The 19,798-nt window shown below is 43.4% G+C and overlaps 1 protein-coding gene across 1 annotated transcript in view; it reads right to left on the bottom strand.

Moving 5' to 3' along the window:
- Window positions 1-19,798, bottom strand: part of L1CAM (L1 cell adhesion molecule) — a 1,053,451-nt gene that overhangs the window by 197,016 nt on the left and 836,637 nt on the right. The window contains exon 21 of the mRNA XM_082263926.1: window positions 15,133-15,309. Within this exon, the coding sequence (XP_082120052.1) occupies window positions 15,133-15,309 (177 nt within the window). The remainder of the gene's footprint in view (window positions 1-15,132; window positions 15,310-19,798) is intronic.

The raw sequence follows: 19,798 nt of genomic DNA, 5'->3' as shown, positions 1-19,798 counted from the left end.
CACACCAAACATGTGGAAGAAGGTGCTCTGGTCAGATGAAACCAAAATCAAACTTTTTGGCAACAATGCAAAACTTTATGTTTGGCGTAAAATAGCAACACAGCTCATCACCCTGAACACACCATCCCCACTGTCAAACATGGTGGTGGCAGCATCATGGTTGGGCCTGCTTTTCTTCAGCAGGGACAGGAAAGATTGTTAAAATTGATGGGAAGGTATACAAGACCATTCTGGAAGAAAACCTGATGGAGTCTGCAAAAGACCTGAGACTGGGACGGAGATTTGTCTTCCAACAAGACAATGATCCAAAACATAAAGCAAAATCTACAATGGAATGGTTCACAAATAAACATATCCAGGTGTTAGAATGGCCAAGTCAAAGTCCAGACCTGAATCCAATCGAGAATCTGTGGAAAGAACTGAAAACTGCTGTTCCCAAACGCTCTCCATCCAACCTCACTGAGCTCGAGCTGTTTTGCAAGGAGGAATGGGCCAAATTTTCAGTCTATCAATGTGCAAAACTGATAGAGACATACCCCAAGCGACTTACAGCTGTAATCGCAGCAAAAGGTGGCGCTACAAAGTATTAACTTAAGGGGACTGAATAATTTTGCACGCCCAATTTTTCAGTTTTTTATTTGTTAAAAAAGTTTGAAATATCCAATAAATTTCGTTCCACTTCATGATTGTGTTCCACTTGTTGATTCTTCACAAAAAAATTACAGTTTTATATCTTTATGTTTGAAGCCTGAAATGTGGCAAAAGGTCGAGAAGGGGGGCCCGAATACTTTCGCAATGCACTGTACATACACACATACATACACACACACACACGCATCTCATAAAATTAGAATATCATCAAAAAGTTAATTTATTTCAGTAATTCAATTCAAAAAGTAAAACTCATATTTTAAATAGATGTGATACACACAGAGTGATATATTTCAAGCATTTTCTTCTTTTAAATTTTAATGATTATAGCTTACAGCTAGTGAAAACCCAAGATTCAGTATTTCACAAAATTAGAATATTACATAAGACCAAAAAAGGATTTTTAATACAGAAATGTTGGCTTACTGAAAAGAATGCCCATGTACAGTATAGTATGCACTTAATACTTGGTCGGGGCTCCTTTTGCATGAATTACTGCATCAATGCGGTGTGGCATGGAGGCCATCAGCCTGTGACACTACTGAGGCGCTATGGAAGCCCAGGTTTCTTTTATAGCGGCCTTCGGCTTGTTTGCATTGTTGGGTCTGGTGTCTTTCATCTTCCTCCGAACAATACCCCAGGGATTCTCAATAGGGTTTAGGTCAGGCAAGTTTTCTGGCCAATCAAGCACTGTGATACGATGATCGTGCCAATTCCTGTTGGAAAATGAAATCAGCATCTCCATAAAGCTGGTCAGCAGAGGGAAGCATGAAGTGATCTAGAATTTCCTGGTAGAGGGCTGTGCCAATTTTTTTGATGATATTCTAATTTTATGAGATGCACCTGTGTAGGTATTGCATGCTTCACAATAGCTCATATAAAGTATGAAATTAAAAACTGGTTACATCTCTCTTCACCAGCATCCAAAATATCCACATGAAATAGTTATTAGATACTATAACTTTAGACCATGACTGGAAAGGGATATGGTAAACATCAGAGGCATGTATAGCTGTTTTTCACAGCTTGTAGTTTCTTCAGTATATCACATCAAGATGTTGAGTATTGCGTAAAGACAAGCTGACGTTATAGTCAAGTCTTAGGTTTCACTATGTCACAAGTCATCTTTCACCATCACTGAAAGTAATGCTTAGTAACATTCTCTGGGTGCTCCAATCCAAATTAATCCAGTGAACTTCTATCTCCAGGCTCAGGGGTTTCCTTTTTTTAAAGCTGAATTGTTCAGTTTTATCAATCTTCGTCCCACATCCAAAATAAAACCAGCCACAATTTTCTTTTGTAATTTGCTGTAGGCCAACCCCACATTGCATTGACCAGTTACTTTGGTCATTCAGTCCATAATTCCACTGAACAAAACCAAAAGATGGTTTAGATACTATCAGCTTAAAATTAATGTTTATTGGGTCACCTGCCCAGACAAAACAGCAGTAGAAGTTCTTGCCAGTATCTTCACCATAATATATACACACACACACACACACACACTATTTCACAAAATTGAGTACACCCCTCACATTTTTGTAAATATTTTATTATACCTTTGAATGTGACAACACTGAAGGAATTACACTTTGCTACAGTGTAAAGTAGTGAGTGTACAGGATGTATAACAGCGTAAATTTACTGTCCCCTCAAAATAAGTCAACATACAGCCATTAATGTCTAAACCGCTGGCAACAAAATTGAGTAAACCCCTAGGTAAAAAGGTCCAAATTGGGCCCAAATTGTCAATATTTTGTGTGGCCACCATTATTTTCCAGCACTGCCTTAACTGTCTTGAGCATGGAGTTTACCAGAGCTTTCTTCCAGTTGCCAGGTAACAAGTTCCAGCAACACTATCATCTGCTGCTTGTGGATTGGTGCGGCTGTGTGGAAGAAATAGTGCCCGAACGCTGTGTAATTTCAGGGGGTTCTGAATATTCTTTCCCCTAGACAGGATTACACTATATGTGTTTTGATATTTACTTCCATGCACATCCTGGGGAGCTGAAAACAGTCCATTCTTATGTTGGAGAGGACGCTGTATCTGTTCCATTATTTGGGCATTTGTGAAGATCCCATCCTTCTGAGATTAACACTACAGGCTTAATTTTAAGCCGCCTCTGGTAAGTGCATTACCATTAGGCGTGCACAGCGGTGAGGTGGAGGTTTTTTTTTCCTGCTGTATGTATGCATGTGGTTTTATGCACTTTAACCACTTTACCACCTGAGGATTTTCCTGCTTTACGTCCAGGCCGCTTTTTGCGATTCGGCACTATGCGACTTTAAACTTACCAAAATGAAATTTACGTCCTTTTTTTCCCACAAACAGAGCTTTCTTTTGGTGGTATTTGATCACCTCTGCGCTTTTAATTTTTTGCGATATTAATAAAAAAAAGCGACAATTTTGAAAAAATAACAATATTTTTCTACTTTGACAGTTAAAAAATATCCAATATATTCAATTTTTGTCATATATTTAGGCCAAAATGTATTTAGCTACATGTCTTTGACAAAAAAATTCTCAATGAGCGTATTTAAGACTGGTAGATTTTACCCCATTCCTGACCAGGCCATATTTTGCGATTCGGCACTGCGTTAATTTAACGGACAATTGCGCGGTCGTGCGATGCTGTACCAAAATTAAATTGATGTCCTTTTTTTACCCACAAATAGAGCTTTCTTTTGGTGGTATTTGATCACCTGTGCGATTTTAACTTTTTGCGCTATAAACAAAAAAAGAGCGACAATTTTGAAAAAATAATATTTTTCACATTTTTTAATGTGAAATTCCCCAAAAAAAATTTAAAATCAAAATTTTTTAACATTTTAGGCCAATTTGTTTTCTGCTACATATTTTTGGTAAAAAAAAATCGCAATAAGCGTATTTTGATTGGTTTGCGCAAAAGTTATCGCAGCTACTAACTACGGGAAATTTATGTCATTTTTATTGTTTTTTTTTTTAACTAGTAATGGCGGCGATCTGCGATTTTTTTTGCGGGACTGCGACATTGCGGCGGACAGATCGGACCATTGACTGACATTTTTGACACTTTTGGGGGTACCAGTGACATTACTACAGTAATCAGTGTTCAAGGGGTTAATGTATGCCTGGTGCTTACTGACGTGTGTGGGGGGAGGGGACTGTGTGACACAGGCACAGATCGCAGGTTCAGCTATGCTGAATCCTGCAATCTGTCCCTGCCTGCCACTTAGGAGATGCATCCGCTTTGTTTACACAAGCGGAAGGATCTCCACAGTCGATCCCCGATGATCGGGGAATAGCGCGCGTGCGCGCTGCCCACAAGGGGAGGAGTCCAGTGACGTAGGTCTACGTCGCTGGACGATAACGAACCACTTTGCCACAGTAAGCTCAATGTGAGCGGTCGGCAAGTGGTTAATGGATCAACATTGGGACTGTGCTTTACTTTGACCCTGAACTGTATGTGTGAAGCATCCACTAAGGTGGTTCTCTCACCAGGAATTGTATCACATTTATGAGACAAGAATATAGGTGTATGTGGATAATACACCATGAGCGCCACTAGTGGACTCTTGGGGAGTTTTTATATGAAACTTTTATACAGAGTGCACCTTTTGTTTTATGTTGGTTTTATTTATAGTGGCAGCTTGTATTTTGGAGTACAACTAGTTGCACTCTATTAATTTATATATCATTTTTAGCGCTGGGTGAGCAGGATAATCTACTTGTATTTATTCTACTCCTAGTTGTATAAATAAAAAATATTACTGACCCCATTGAGACATAGGCAGAGCGGACATATGCTATCTGAGCTGGCGCCGGAGGTGAGCCAGAAATCAATACTTGAAATTGGTACTCGATATATACAGATACAAGCAATTATATTGGTTATACCCTATCAGGACATCTGTGTGCTTGAATTTGAGGTGGTATATCTCTTATTCAGTTGGTGGAAAGGTAATATTATAACATCCATAGGAGCACCACAGGTATATTCCTCTACCTAGTATAAACAGAGAGATAATAATAAGAGGCACAATGGATAGCATATGAAATAGGGGTATCTATACTCTCAGAGATATCGCTTATATGTTTAAATACCTCATCATACTTTGATGTTTATTCCAGGCAGGTATTCCCACATAGTCCCAAACAGACACAATATGCTCCAAAGGGACAAAGAAGGGAAGGGGAAGAGCCACGTACTAAAAAGCCATAATATACAGCAAAAACTCATTATCAATATGCTACGTCCCCAAGGCAATCATATACCATCTCCATGCTTGTTCAGATATCATACCTGTAGCTCGAATGCCTCCACATCTGCCTACCTGGCTGTCAATGGTCATACTAACCATATATATGCTCACCTCCCTCTGCCCTTGGCGCCAAAAGTCCGCGTTCACGACCCGGAAGTCGTCAGACCGCACATGGCGTCATAAAGTCACATCTGCCGGTAGGCAGAAGTGACGCGGCGGAGCAGTCTCCAGCTACGGCTAACCGCTAGGGGCAAAAGGGTTGTCCCTGCATGAATCCGCAATGCCAGGAGGTGTATCCTAAGGACTCTGCTTTCCACTAAACACCTGCCCGATAACTCAATGCCGCTTGCACGTAGCTTAGTGGGCAAGTATACTAAGAAAGACCAAGGATGGCTACAGTGCCGTGAGCCGGTTGGCGCCACAATGATCCACAAATGGTCCAGTAGGGACAACCCCAGTGGAGTCCTTTAGAGGGGTGTATAGAGGAGCATTATAAACCTGAGGTAAGATAAAGTACAGGGGAAGCAATAATTGGTAATGAGAAGAGCAAATAGTACCAAAAAAGGAGAAGTAATAACGTAGATGAAAATGTAAGTGTGTTAAGCCACTTGCTTAAAGTAAGTAAAAGAAGGCGACTCTGCTATAGCACCAAATAGTCGAGTGGTGAAATGACAAAACCAATAAACAATCAATGTATTGGTTGGTCAATAGTGACTACTAGGTAAGAAGAGTGAAGAGAGTGTTTTTAGCACCAGCCATGAATATTGAAAAGGTGCATGAAGGAACGTGTATTGTGAAGGATTGGAACCCACGTGTCAACGGGTCTGTGGTAGTGAGCCCTTATAGAACCCCAGCTCAGGATTCCCCAGGGCGCGGAGTCTAAGCCCCAGCCTGCTTCTTCACCAGGGTCCCTGATGGTGGGGATGGACTTGCAGCAGACTGGAACAAGGTCGCGGCCTCCAGGTAGGCCCAGCTGAGAATGTGGAGACTGCTGGCATGTGCAGGGTAAACAGGAGACTATAAGGAGATCCAAGAGACAAGCCGAGGTCAGGACAGGCAGCAGACAAATGTAGACGGAGAAACAAAGCCGGGTCGGTACACAGGAGATCAGATACAATAGCCAAGGGATACACGGATGGGAGCTCAGAGAACAGGGATGTTGCTCAAGCAAGGAACAGTGCACTGAGCATGTGTATATATAGGGAAGCAAACAGGGAGGTGACCAAGGAAGTAATTGACAGGAACAGGATATAACCCACAGTGGAGCAGGCGACGCCCATAGGAAACAGAGAAGCCCAAACACCACATGTGAAGAGAGGCAAACAGAAGCACTGCAGCAAGGAGGTAAGAATATACAGACAAAACTATAGGCTAACTTGTGACACCAAGGGGGTGAGGGGGGGGAAGAATAAAAATAAATATGCATGAGTAAAAAATCAAAAACAGATTGTCACAATCATCAGGGCATCTGTATAACCAAAAGAGCAAGTATTGGGGAACCCCTTACATCCATATAATGCAGAGTATCCCCATGTTATAACCATTAAATGATGTTATCTCCTGATAATAAATGCAAGAGAATAGGAATGCCCCTAAAGGTTGTCACACATAAAGAGGTTTATTGTGTAGAGAAAGGAGCAACGTCAATGGCTACAAACGCCACTATAATGTAAAAAAGAGAAAAGAAAAAACTCATATCCAGGAAATAAATACTAGTGCCGAAGATCAGAACAGAAACAAATAAGTGTGAGTGAATAGAGGGAGGGGAAATATTCCCTAAATCCCAAGGTGCAGAGGTCACCTGTAGCATGCTGATAAGCCATAAAGCTAAAATCATAAGAAGAAAGAACCTCAAGGTCTGATGTTGCCTGACACATACCTGTAATCTGTGCTGGAGATGGCAGCCTCGGCAGAGACTGCCGGAAGATAAGGCGTCCGATAGACGCCGGCGCCTGCACATAGGTGAGCGCATTACAGCGCATGTCTGGAAATGGACCAATGGGATCACTCGTCTGTGGAGCGCAGGGCACGCCCCCACAGGAAGGGGAGGCCGGCCCTGCGCTTCACGGGTGCCGATGCGGGAAATCATTGCAAACCACGGAAAGGGGCACATACAGATATATATATATATATATAGAGAGATCAGATACCGGAAAATATATGAGACAATGTTGTGTATAGCCATATACTCTAAAGTATATTGTCTTGTAAACAAAAAAAAAGGGGGGACCTAGTCGGTGACCAAGATGTGAATACAGAATTTGTTGCTATATAGTCCTCAATATTGGGGTCTGAAACCTTATACATAATACATATATACCAATGATATTACAATACAAGTAGTCAGATTATATATGCATGTTCTTATAGTAACCCAGTGAAAGGACATTATATATACACCTTGCAACCATTGTATGTGAAGGGCAGCATATGATAGCATCAGGAATGAAATCTCCCTAATACATCCATATGATGCCGTATCATCATCAATTATAGTTCGAATAGATACAATAAACACATATTGGTTTTAAAGATATTCCATATGCGGTATTTTGTGAGATGTATTGACAATAATGGTGTAAATTCCAATATGTACATAATGCATAGTACATACATACCAATGATATTACAATATAAGTACATAAAGTCAGATTACATGTGCATGTTCTTATAGTAACCCAATAAAGGACATTATATATTCACCTTGCAACCATTGTATGTGAAGGGCAGCATATGATAGCATCAGGAAAGAAATCTCCCTAATACCTCCATATGATGCCGTATCATCATCAATAGTAATTCTTATTGATACAGTAAACACATATAGATTTTAAAGATGTTCAATATGTGGTATTTTGTGAATTATATTGACAATAATAATGTAGATTCCGATACAGAGAACATCATTGCATTATCATCAATTCTAGGTCACAGTAACAAAGTAACCCCTATTGACTATAGAAGTACAGCATTATGGCACTATACACTTGTGTTATAATGGTGGCTCATATAATATATACGTAAAGAGTCTGCCTAGTGAGGTAAAAGGCCAACGAGATGACTATATCCAAGTTACTTTTCCCATCCCCCAGAGGAGAAGCCCTCTAGGAATGGTTTGAAGCTAACCATGTCAATGGGACCTGGGGGTGTGGTTGCGTCCAAGTCTATTATCCAACGTGTTTCCCTCTGCAATAGGATTTTATTCCAATCACCACCCCCCCCCCCCAGGGTTAGGGTGAATTCTATTGAGTACCAAAAATTTTGGTGTGGGGAATCGGCCCGCATGCTTATCGCGAACATGCCTCCCCAGGGGGAGGTCAGGGTTGCACTTACGCATACTGTTAACGTGACTATATATCCGTTTATGTAGGGGTAACTTGGTTTTGCCAATATAGTAGTCACCGCAGGGGCATAAAAGAAGGTAAACAATTGGCAAAATGGAGCGGTTTGAAGATTTTGCCATTAGGCAGTTTGACATTTTTGGAAGTGTATATGAATTGGCAATGATTACAACCACCACATGTAAAGGTACCTAACCTTTTGCATGGATCACAGCGTAATTTGCCAACAAATTGGCTTTGTGTCAAGTCATTTTTAAGGGCTTTCAATCTTCGATAGGTAATAGCCGGTTTCTCAGTGATATGAGGACTGATATTGGGGTCAATGCACAGTAGGTGCCAAAATTTGTTTATGGCTTTATAAATCTGCTGGTGCTGTTCAGTGTATTGTAAAATGATACGGGGGACACTGAAGTCCTTTGTCGCATTTTTAGGTCTGGTCTTTTTATCAAAAAGTAGTTCTTGTCGAGTATACGAGATTGCTCGATTGAAAGCCTTTCTGAGGCAAGTTTTTGTGTAGCCTCTTGTAAGGATGCGTTTCCTCAGATTAACTGCCTCTATTTTAAATCGAGTGTCATTGGAGCAATTTCTCCGAATCCAGAGATATTGACTGTAAGGTATGGAACGAATCAATGGTAATGGGTAAGAGCTGGAAGCTTGGAGAATGGTGTTCGCAGATGTAGGTTTACGGTAGAGTGATGTTTGTAAGCTGCCAGATGGGTCTTTCGTAATTGTTACATCCAGAAAGTTTACAGAATGCAAGTCACATGTCATTGTGAAGTTAAGATTGAAGGTATTGTTATTCATGTGTATCATACATTCAGTTAATTGGTCCCTAGACCGACTCCAAATTACCAAGACGTCGTCTACGTAATGATGCCATAATAAGATATGCCTGGTCCATGGTGTTAGTGAGTCATACGAAAGGAAGTGTCGGGCACAGGATGTCCCCATCGCTACTCCTTGTACCTGGAGGTAGTGGGAACCGTCGAATGAAAAAACTTTGTGGGTAAGGATATAGTCCAAACCGTGAATAATAAACTTATTCATATCACATAGGGTCCGATCAGATTGGGATAAAACATGATGAATGGTTCGGATGCCCTGTTGGTGTGGTATAGAGCTGTAGAGAGCTTCTACATCTATAGCCACCAACAGGGCATCCGGGGGAATGGACAAGGCCTCCAAAATTTGGAGCAAATGGATAGTATCCTTGATGTAAGATGGTAAACTCTGTACATATGGTCTAAGTTTAGAGTCAATGAACTTGCTCAGATTTTCAGAAATGCTTCCACAGCCAGAGATTATGGGGCGACCCATACAATTGCTTGTATCTGTATATATCGAGTACCGATTTCAAGTATTGATTTTTGGCTCACCTCCGGTGCCTGCTCAGATAGCATATGTCTATCTCTGCCTATGTCTTAATGGGGTCAGTAATATTTTTTATTTATTTTTGATATTTTGATAACTGTGTTTTTTTATATGAATTATCAAAAAATAATTATAAAATATATTCTTTTGTGTTTATTGTTTACCGTTATATATTTTTGTAGAATATTGGCCGGTCTGGTCTTTCTAGCCCTGAGGAAGCCTTGTTGCGAAACACGTTGGCTTGCTGGGGACCCTTAGACTGCGTTATTCTTTGAGACCATTATTGCCATTGGTATAGACACCAGCACTCCCTTAGAGGAGTATTCTTATACATATGCCTACTATTTTCTTGTTTTTTCATATTTTTTATATGTATGTTTGTGTACATTGTTTTATCAATTGTTAAATAATAAATTATTTTTTTATCAAATTGAGTGTGCTGTAATTGTGACCATCCCTTCATTTGGCCAATAAAACCCCACCTTTTCCTCTTTCTTTTTTGTATTTGTCTCATATTCTATTAGGGGTGTGGCCCATAATATCACGGTAATTTTTTGTATTCTATCTTCTATTAGTTGTGGGCAGAGGCCAGCAGCACTCTGCCCTGTTGCCAGCTCTTTTGCTGGATTGCTGTCAGTGAATACCGCAGTCCCATCCACTGATATCAGCTCAAGCTGCAGTTATGAGGTGCCGATCGCATTCTCACCATGGAGCTCCTGCAGAGGTGATTGTTGTGGGCAGAGGCCAGTAGCGTTCTGCCCAGCTGCCAGCTGTTCCACTGGGAAGTAAAGTGAAACATCGGTGGCCTTGCACAAAACCTTCAGGGCCACTGATTGTTGTATGCAGGGGTCCACAGCGCCATGCTCTGAAGTCAGCTCTTTGGCAGGAGGCTCACCGGGTTGTTCCTCCTCAACAGAAAAGTCTATTAAATCCCCAGTCTCTGGTGGTGTCTGGGGATCGAGATTCACCATCTCCTGTCTGTGGACTCCAGAAGATGTTACTGGTGCTGGGCAGAGGCTAGCAGAGCTCTGCCTTGTTGTCAGCACTTCAGCTTTGGGAACAGCAATCTCCGGAGTTTCCACTGCCGACTCTAAGGCATTCTGATGAACGTGTTCTAGCAGTTTCCTGTATGCCCTTTCCAGATGCTGTTCTTTCCTTAGCAAGTGTTCTAGATCAGGTTTAACATCGGAGGCCCCTGTGAGACTGAGCATAGCCTCTCTTCTCGCAGGTCCTCAAGGGTAGGTTCCCCTTTATCACCAAAAACAAACGCATCTGTAAGGCTCTCCCACAGCAATCCAGGGCCACCAAAGTCATATCCCTCCGGAGAGCATTCTGATGTCTCTCCTAAATATTTCTGCTCTGCATGCCATTGCAGAGCCTGATAATGATTGTCCAGCTCTATCTCCTGCTGGACCAGCCTGTCCAACTCAGATACCCATTTCTCCTGGGGCCGCTCTCCCAGTAATGCCATCCGCAACTCCCGTTGGCCACTGGCCTGTTGCTCTGGGGTTGGAAAGCACTTGCCCTGGTATATACCAGCAAGCTGGAGGGCTCCAAGCCAAAGCTCCACCCCAATGTGCTGCCTGAGCTCCAGGTATTGATCCACAGATACCGTCCTGGGGTATACTGAAAGGGCGATCCACAGCACCCCCTCGAACTCTGATGCCAGGTCCATATCTCCGTTGGGTCGACCAAAGTCTGCTATCCCAATCTTGGATTCCGGTGGAGATTTGGATGTCCCAGACTGCAGAAAGCATCCCACCACTTGCCACCAATGTGACGGAATCCAGACACCCCAACTGGGTATCTCCGCCACGAAGCTGCTTCCTAAGCTCTGTAACACGGGATCCGTGAATCTGGCTATAGTTACCCGAAGAACTCAACAGTACAAGTTTTGGAGTCAACCAGAATCAAACTGTCTATTGAAGCACAGGCACAAAGAGATATACACTTTGGGACAGCCCCTCCCCCTTAGCAGCCAATCCACATACACATATACATCCCATAATAAGTTTATCTTAAGGCAGACAGAAACAATAGAAGAACAATGGGATGCAGGTACTTAACAATAACAAACCCCACCCCACTAGCAAGGGCAATATTCTAGCAATCTGTTAAGTCAAACCATTTATCTTTTGTGACGGTATGCGAGGTGAGGTAGTAGATAATCACTATATTTCACCTCGCATACGTTCTGTAGTGAGAGACTAAACTGGAATCCGACCCAGGTTTTTCCAGCCTCTGTGACAGGCTAGGTTCCGGTCCAGAGATTGTGGGTTACCTGAGTCCATGCTCAGGTGGACTTTAAATGAACAGGAAGAGAGCACAGAAAGGCTCTGGCCTGAGACTCAGAAGGGAATCTGAGAGAGGAGCTCTGTTTGGACTCTTTTTTCAAAAGAAAAGGTTTGCTTCACCATCTGTTTTTGTGGGTGATGGGGACCAGCCCCACACTGTATAGTGAGAAAAACTGTTGTTTAATTTAGCGCTGGACGGCAAGGATTTATTTCACTGTTTTGTTGTTTTTGTATATTTGCAACCTCTGCTAAATAAAGCTGGCAACCCACCAGACTTTAAAGAAATTACCTGCATGCTGGCCTTACTTTCCCGGAAAAGGTGATCCCTGTGAGCTAATCTCCCACACTTTATATATTTCCTGAGGGATATTGTCCAGAAATATAATTGTCCCAAGTGAAAGAGCCCCTCACTATTTCAACACATATAGAACCCAGGACAACCGGGGTAACACCAAATGCTGAGTCCGGTGTGGTTGTACAGTGAGTCTGATTAGTGCAGACCTGACTGGGGTTCTTGGTCACCCTGTGCCCCTAATAGACACAGGGTGACTAACACATAAGAGGGGCTGGGGAAGCTGGACAAGGAGTCTCCCAAGCTCCCTAAAGCAATCTGGGTTCCACAAGCCCCCCAACCAAAGTGACTCACGTCACAGCTCTGTACAACACTTTTGTATTTTACAAAGCGTTAGGAAGAAGTGAATCCTTCCTAAAATTTCAGGAAGAGATCATCATGGCCTTTTTGTATCCAGAAAGTGCTGTGGCCCAAACACACAATCCAAATGCAATGAGCCGGGGTGCTGTCGAATAGTGCCTCCTGTTGAATAATGCGCCTGACGATCTGCGCATGCACAGTAGGTAACATCACTTTAGCTGATCTATTAATCAGCTGGTGCGACGTCAACACTGTACATGCACAGATCATCAGAGGCATTACCCGGCGATTTGCAAAGCGCAGGGAGAGAATTGAATTATCAGATTCTGCCTCACTCTCTCTGTGCATGCGCGAGAATTGAGCGTCAGAATCGACCCTGCAACACATCCAAATCCGCACTACAAGATCCGCCCTGCAACACACCGAAATCTGCCCAACAACAATAGTATTCCACCTTTGACGTCACTCAAGTCTTGCACATGCGCAGAAAGAGCGAGAAAGAATCTGACAATTAGATTCTCCGTCTGCTCTTTGCAGATCTTCAGATAATGCCACTGACGATCGAGGACGCGCAGTGTTGACGTCACACCAGCTGACCAATAGATCAGCTGGAGTGACCTTACATACTGCTCATGCGCAGATCATCGGAGGCATTATCCAAAGGGATGCACTATTCGACAGAACACTGGCTGAATGAGAGGCATTTTCCAGTTGCCATTCCTGGTACCCTTACCCAAAAAAAAGATGTCATGACTGTAGCAGACATGGAATAAGAATCCATGCATTTTGAGAGACCCTAGCCTGAAAAGTTTACAGTTTATAAGTAATAAAAAAACAAAAAAAAAAAAACTTTTTTTGAGTTAATGTTCTGTTCTTACTGTGTTTTTTTGTGAAACGTGGTTTACTTTGCAGAAACACCATTCACCTGCAGCACTGATATGTTTATTAACAAGGTGTTGCTCTTAGAATCTCTCTATCTCAGCCTTTGCAGCACTGCTTTAGGAGCGTTCTTATATGCATAGGGGCCTGGGGTGGTCACTAGAAGCAGAGGCGTAACTAGAACCTTCAGGGCCCCGGTGCAAGAAACCATGAAGGGCCCCCCCGGACCCCTGGCCGGGGCCCTTCCCTTCAAGCCCCGGGCTCTTCCCACTGATCCTGGGGCCCTTTACTCCGCTTGCGGGGCCCTTTATTGCGGTCCCACAGCGCGTCCCTTTCACAAGTTTTGCATTGGGCCCTCCTTCCTGCCATCTTGGGGCCTCCCCACGGTGGTGGAATGCCAGGGCCCGGTTGCAAGTGTGACCTTTGCGATCCTGAAAGTTCACCCACTGGTGTCAGTAGTTTTTATTTTTTGGTATTTTAATTGTATTATTTTTTATCATTTTATTTAATTTTTTTACAATGTCACTGACTATGACTCTGCCCATTTAGAGAAGCAAGGAGCTGGTAAATTACATATTTACCGACCCCTTCCTGGTTCTCTATTGTTACACATCTCCTGCAGCAGCCGGCAGGAAAGGGGAGGGATCACAGTGGGGGGGAGGGACCAGGGGAGCACACAGGGGCCCAGACAGCAGAACACAAGTGAACTGGATAGGAGGAGTGGCGGGGGTAGCATACAGAGGATCCAATCTCCTCCATTTTCTTTCTGCAGCTACAGGAGGAAAAAGGAGGACAGTGATTTCTCTACATGCTGCCCCCGCCTCCCCTCCTATCCAATGCTGGGCCCCCTGGAGCATTGGGCCCGGTTGCAATCGCAACCCCTGCAACCCCTGTAGTTACGCCCCTGACTAGAAGATCGCCCCTATGCTTCAGCATATACTTTTTTTGGCAGAGATTTTGTCATTGATCAATGCGCTAAATGAAGAAAAAAAAAACATTTCATATATGCCCAACTAAAGTCCTGAGTGCCTCACCATGTTTCCAAATTGCAGTTAGCTGAAAGATTTAGATACTCACAGCCTGCCACTTAGCCCCCCCCCCCCCCTCCCCAGCTAATTGCTGGAATAGACTAAAAAAAGATTACGAAAAAAACAAGAACACAGTTGCTGTAATTAAACTTCCCCACATACAAATTCCTGGCTCTGACTGTTAGAGGCATAGGAAACCACATTACTGTAAATTCTTTTAATTGAAACTTTCTCTATTGTCATTGTAGTGTTCAGCTGCCATTTTGGATATCAATGGTGCAAATGAGAGTACTTTTTTGTAAAGCAAATCTGTGCTTGTAAACAACCCCCCCCCCCCCCATTCTTCCTTTGCCAGAGTCCCTTTTCAACAATAAGCCAGACCTCAAATCAAACTTCTGCCTCCTCTGAATCCCCTGGCTTGCACATAGACAGGGAGAATTCACAATCCTGGAAGTCAGCCTCTTTGCAAAACTATGAATGCATGAGCTCCTGGTCATAGAGAATAATGGTTTGCTGTTTCCCAAAAAACAATTTTACTACTTTTGCTGGCCCTGTCTACATTGTACCAGTCAGGCAGAATTACATACAAGGCATAAAATATAGTAAAATAAAAAATTAGACATATGATATTTTACTTAACCAATGGTACTTAAAATGAATCCCAAATTCCTCACCTAGCTCTTTCATCGTGCTGCCCTCTATCTTGGCAGGTAAACTTTCTTTAACAGAGTTTTTGGCATACACATAAAATTTGTAGGTATCCTTCGCACTCATGTTGTGAAACGTCCAGTTTTGTTGCGTTGGATCATTGATTGTTTGCAGTACAAATGAGTCAGTATGATCCTTATTCACTGGAAGAAATAGATAAATGGAGGAAGATCAGAGCATGCAACAATTATTTTTCTGACTTCATTACAAAGGATACGTGCTCATGACATAGAACTGCAGGCCTATTTTTCCATCTTGCAGCAATTTATTATTTATTACAGGTACTTATATAGCACAGATAACTTGCACAGCACTTTAACAACAGTATATTGTACATTCACATCAGTCCCTGCCCTCAAGGAGCTCCCATATCTCACATACATACATACATACACATACTAGAGTCAATTTAGGCAGGAGCTGGTTAAAAGCTATGTTCACCTTTTGTGAAAGAAATGCACATATTTTTGCCTGTAAAAAATTGTGCATTTAATATTTCTTTACATTGCATCCTGTAAAGCATTGCATGTGTAAACAGCAGATTGTGGGTGCAATGCCTGGACTCTCAGGCTCTCAGTACACTGTCTGCCTTTACCTCCAAAAAAGGCAAGCAGTTACTGAATGGCAAGAAGGATCAATGAACTACGAGACCGCTCACCAATACCCTCACAGTTCTTTGAGAATTGCAAGCTGTCAGCTGCAATGGCTGACAGCTTGTACTTCATTCACAGGAAACTGAATAAATGATGCAGCCATGACAGCAGGTGCAGGGAGAGGATGCCCCACCCGCTGTCACAGAGAGGGGAGGTGGGTGGAGCATGTTACACCCCAAGTATGGGTGTAACATGCTCCTAAAGGTGTACTTATCCTTTATCCCACCAACATCTCTTTAGAGTGTGGGAGGAAACCCATGCAGGTACAGGGAGAAAATGCAAACTCCAGGCAGGTTGCCCTATAGTTGGGATTTGAACCAACAACCCTAATGCTGCCAGGCAGAAGTTCTAGCAACTAAGCTGCCCCAGTTAATTTGGAATCCAGTTAAAAAGCTAAATGCAAGGATTTCACATAGTTAGTGAGGTTGAAAAAAGACATCAGTCCATCCAGTTCAACCTATGATGTGTGTGTGTGTGTGTTTGCTGTTAACCGTACAATGTATACCCCTGTATGTTGTGGTCGTTAAGGTGCCCATCTAATAGTTTTTTGAAACTATCAATGCTCCCTGCTGATACCACTGTTTGCGGAAGAGAATTCCACATCCTTACTGCTCTCACAGTGAAGAACCCCCTGCGTATTTTAAGGTTAAACCGCCTTTCCTCTAGTTTTAGTGAGTGGCTATCATGTACCTGGAGATGAGCCTGATACTGTGAGGAAGGCCTCTCTTGCGCCTCCGACTTGGGACCCCTGGTAGTGCAGACAGTATAGAGTAGCACGAGCGCCTGGAGGTTTGCTTGAAGCGGACGATGGCCACTGGTGATGGTCGCCAGGGAAGTCCGGTGAGCAGGGTGATAAGCAGGCAGCAGGTGCTGCAAGCAGGAGTTCCTGGGTAACAGGAGGAGCCTGATGAACCTCCTGGGCAGGATGGACGGATCTGGGAATGACAGAAGCGTGGTAAGACAAGCCGGGTCAGAAGCCAATCGGTAACGTAGAAGCCAGTAGGAGCAGACAGGAAGAGAGGTCACAGGACAAGCCAAGGTCGGTGCAGGCGGAGAGCAGAGAATCGTCAGGACAAGCTGGCTCTGGAACTAGGAACAAGATGCAGGTAAACAGGTAACAGGTATCCAAGGCTGAAGACAAAGCAGCACTAGAGCAGTGTAAGGGCTGGGTTTAAATAGTCCCTTTGGCGCCAATGTCTAACGCACGTTGCATATTCGCGAACGTGCGTGCATGGTTGCGCGAGTTCGCGCATGCGCATTGGCGATTGTCAGGTTTCTGACGGGAACACGTCTTTGCACAGCAAACATTCTCTTACATTGTCCCCTGCCAATGGGCAGCTTCCGGATGCCCAACTGGGCCAACCTTTCTGGGTGATTGCACTTTAAAGCTTGGATAAATTCTTTTGCATGGATATTGTCCACTGGCTCCCAAGAGTTCTCCTCAGGTCCATAACCCTTCCATTTAATCAAATATTGAATTTGATTACCCCTTCTTCTGCAATCAACAATGGCTTCAACCTCAAACTCCTCTTCACCGTCGATTACCACAGGTTCAGGGGGACCATTGTCCCTTTCAGGAAAGGGGTTCGGTAATGCAGGTTTTAACAGAGACACGTGGAAAACAGGGTGGATTTTGAAAGAATCAGGTAATACCAGTTCATATGAGACATCATTGATTCTCCTTTTAATAGGAAAGGGACCCACAAATTTAGGACCAAGTTTTCTTGAGGGACAGGTACGTTTTAAATTGGTTGTGGCCAACCATACCTGATCACCAGGTTCCAATATCAGCTCTCCTCTTCTTTTCCTGTCAAAGAATCTTTTATTATTTTCCTGAGCTTTAGCCATGGTTTCCTGAAGTAACTTAGTATTGGAGGCAAAAAAATTCACTGTGTCCTGGACAGCAGGGACAGGGCATTGAGGTACTATGGTGATCAGAAAGGAAGGGTGGTAACCATAATTGGCAAAAAATGGAGTCTGCTTAGTAGCAGAATGTTCAGAGTTGTTATATGCGAACTCGGCTAGTGGCAGCAGCGTTACCCAGTCGTCCTGAGAAAAGGACGAAAAACAACGTAGATATTGTTCTAGTGTCTGATTGGTCCTCTCAATATCCAACGTCTCACAAAGGGATCGCCAAAATCTAGAGGTAAACTGCACCCCACGGTCGGATACTCTGTAGTCTCGCAATCTCTTTAATGAATAACTTGGCAGTATCCACGGCTGAGGGAGTACCCTTCATGGGTAAAAAATATGCCATCTTGGATAGCCGGTCTACAATCACAAAGATGGTAGTGTGGCCTTCAGTTTGGGGGAGTTCTACGATGAAGTCCATAGAAATCATCTTCCATGCTCTGTCGGGGATTGGTAAGGGTTTGAGCAAGCCCCAAGACCTGGATCTGGAGGTCTTGTTCCGGATACATGTAACACAGGTTTCAATATATTTTTTACAGTCCTTCTCCAGATCAGGCCACCAGAAGGTACGCTGAAGCAACTCAGAGGTCTTATGGATTCCAAAATGACCTGCAAGGGAATGGTCCTGGCAGAGACCCAGAACAGGGACCCGCAATCTTTCAGGTATGAATATTTTGTCATTATGCCACAAAAGTCCATCCTTAACTTGTAAGGACACTCCGGGAGGAGGGGAAATACCCTCAGAAGCTTGTTTGAGCTGTAGCAGCAAGTCTTCTTGCAGTAACAGGAAGTTTCCTGACGACAATTGTATCTGGGACTGCAGATTTCTCAGCATCACAAAACATAGGGGACAATGCATCAGGTTTTGTGTTCTTTGATCCTGGCCTGTAAGTGACATGAAAGGAAAATCTGGAGAAAAAGAGAGCCCACCTGGCCTGGTGGGGTTTCAAGCGTTTAGCAGCTCGCAAGTATTCCAGATTCTTGTGATCTGTGTACACTAGGATTGGATGGGCTGCCCCCTCTAAGAGGTATCTCCATTCTTCCAGGGCTGCCTTAATTGCCAAAAGTTCTCGATCACCGACGTCATAATTCCTCTCTGCCGGAGATAACTTGCGCGAAAAGAAGGCAACGGGATGTAACAGAGCTTTGGCTCCTTGCCACTGCGACAATACTGCTCCTACAGCTGACTCAGATGCGTTCACTTCCAGGACGTTAAGGCAGGCCAGGATCTGGGTGTCGAAGAACCGGTGCGGAGGTGAAGAAAGCTTTTAGAGTTTAGAATGCAGTCTGCGCCTCAGGAGTCCACTGGAACCGGCTACCTTGTCTGGTTAACTGAGTGATGGGGGAGATAATTGCAGAGAAATTTTGATAAATTTCCGATAAAAATTTGAGAATCCTACAAACCGTTGCACCCCTTTCTTATCAGAGGGGACCGGCCAGTGTAAAATGGCAGAAACTTTTTGAGGATCCATTTTAATACCTTCTGTGGAGAGGATTAGACCCAGGAATTGGATGCTCTGATGATTGAACTCACACTTCTCAGGTTTTGCGTATAAGCCATGCTGTCTGAGATGAGCTAGGACACTTCTTACATGTTCATGATGGTCTTCTAAGGTGGAAGAAAATATCAAAATATCATCAAGATAGACAATAACAAACAAGTCCAGAAAATCTTGGAAAATGTAATTAACAAAGTGCTGGAAGGTGGCCGGGCGTTGCAGAGCCCAAAGGGCATCACTAGGTACTCATAGTGCCCGAAACGGGTGCGAAATGCTGTTTTCCACTCGTCGCCTTCCCTGATTCGCACTATATTATATGCCCCCCGTAAGTCCAACTTAGTAAAAATGGTGGCACAGCGGAGTCTCTGAAACAGTTCTGGCACTAATGGTAAAGGGTAACAATTCTTGATCGTAATTTTATTTAGGTCACGATAGTCCACACAGGGGTGGAGAGAGTGGCCCTTTTTTTCTACATAGAAAATCCCAGCTCCTGCCGGGGATGTGGAAGGGCGGATAAACCCCTTCCTCAGGCTATCATCAAGGTATTCCTTAAGTGCTGCAAGTTCAAG

The sequence above is a fragment of the Pelophylax lessonae genome (assembly GCF_965119305.1).
Source record: "Pelophylax lessonae genome assembly, chromosome: 7".
Lineage (NCBI taxonomy): Eukaryota > Metazoa > Chordata > Amphibia > Anura > Ranidae > Pelophylax > Pelophylax lessonae.
The sequence above is the reverse complement of the archived record's forward strand: the minus strand, read 5'-3'. Positions and strand labels throughout refer to the sequence as shown.